Raw genomic sequence first — 1,133 nt, 5'->3', positions numbered from 1 at the left:
TATTTATCTTGGCATGAATTAGAGTAGCGTAAATTCTTTTAGCGTTTTTCGCTTTTTGCAAATATACGACTGTCATTGATTCACTGCGCATATAACCATTTGCGTCAATATCAAAAGGTCGGGAATATCCATCGGGCGATAAAACACCTGAAATTTAAATGTATAACTCTGACATGAAATTTTAATGCCATATAACATTGTCTTCCGGCCGGCGCTACAGTCTCCGATAATCGCGATCTTCGTGGCATTCCCGACATTCGCTCATTGCGATCGCGAATAATAAATACAACACAAATAATAATAAACTGCGGAACGTAATTAATGTGAACGTAACTATCGAACGTTTAATTAATGAGAAAAGTAATGTCGGGTAAAATCGTGGTCGTAACTCGATATGACAATATTTTCTACTACATGTCTGTCTTGCGCTTTCGGTCATATGCAATTTTTGTTTTCAAGTGTTTGACATCTTCTTCTTCGAGATTAAATCTTCATCAGTCAAATCTTACTATATTGATTTGATTCATACGTTGCGGATACAATATAATTGATATAAATCGACCCGTCTCAACGTGACGCAGCCGCGAATACAACAATACTTTACTATATTCCTCTTTTCATTTTTTAGTTTAATATGAAATACCAAGTCGCATAAGCTGCATGTTCACAAGGGGATTCAAGCAGAGTTGTGAACCAGCAACGATCATATCGTCTGCCTCTCCAGATCGGAGAATTCTGTAAGCGCGCTCCATTGCATAGAGACTCGAACTACAGGCGGTGTCGATAATATAAGACGGTCCTTTTATACCTAACCAGTGAGTAATCCAACTTGCCATCAAGGATTTCTTACTTCCCAACGTTTCAAAACCAGCGAACTGTAATAATTACTGCTAAATCTTATGTATTCATAGAATATGTGTCTAAAAGAAGTATTACGTACATATGCATATACAGTTGGCTACATAAACAAATATGTTGCAACATTTTCGCTTGACAAGCTTCGTAATGCGTTCTATATTTAGTAGGAGAATTTTGTATTTATTATTAATAATTGTTAGTTGATATATTTTCCATTTGGATATGAAATGCATTTCAAAATTTATCCATGAAAAATGTTGCAATCGTTAATAAGT

General features: G+C 35.4%; 1 protein-coding gene across 1 annotated transcript; it reads right to left on the bottom strand.

Moving 5' to 3' along the window:
- Positions 1 to 13: 13 nt before the first annotated feature.
- On the bottom strand, positions 14 to 875 carry LOC106750986 (fatty acid synthase-like; the record flags this gene model as incomplete). The annotated part of the gene is made up of 2 exons (XM_014631706.1): positions 14 to 147; positions 644 to 875. Coding segments are annotated over 2 exons (366 nt in total), but the record flags the coding sequence as incomplete, so codon positions are not given.
- Positions 876 to 1,133: the final 258 nt, after the last annotated feature.

Source organism: Dinoponera quadriceps, unplaced genomic scaffold, assembly GCF_001313825.1.
Source record: "Dinoponera quadriceps isolate SergipeBrazil2010 unplaced genomic scaffold, ASM131382v1 scaffold7595, whole genome shotgun sequence".
Classification (NCBI taxonomy): Eukaryota; Metazoa; Arthropoda; class Insecta; order Hymenoptera; family Formicidae; genus Dinoponera; species Dinoponera quadriceps.
Note: the sequence above shows the minus strand (reverse complement) of the source record. Positions and strands in the feature narration are given on the sequence as shown.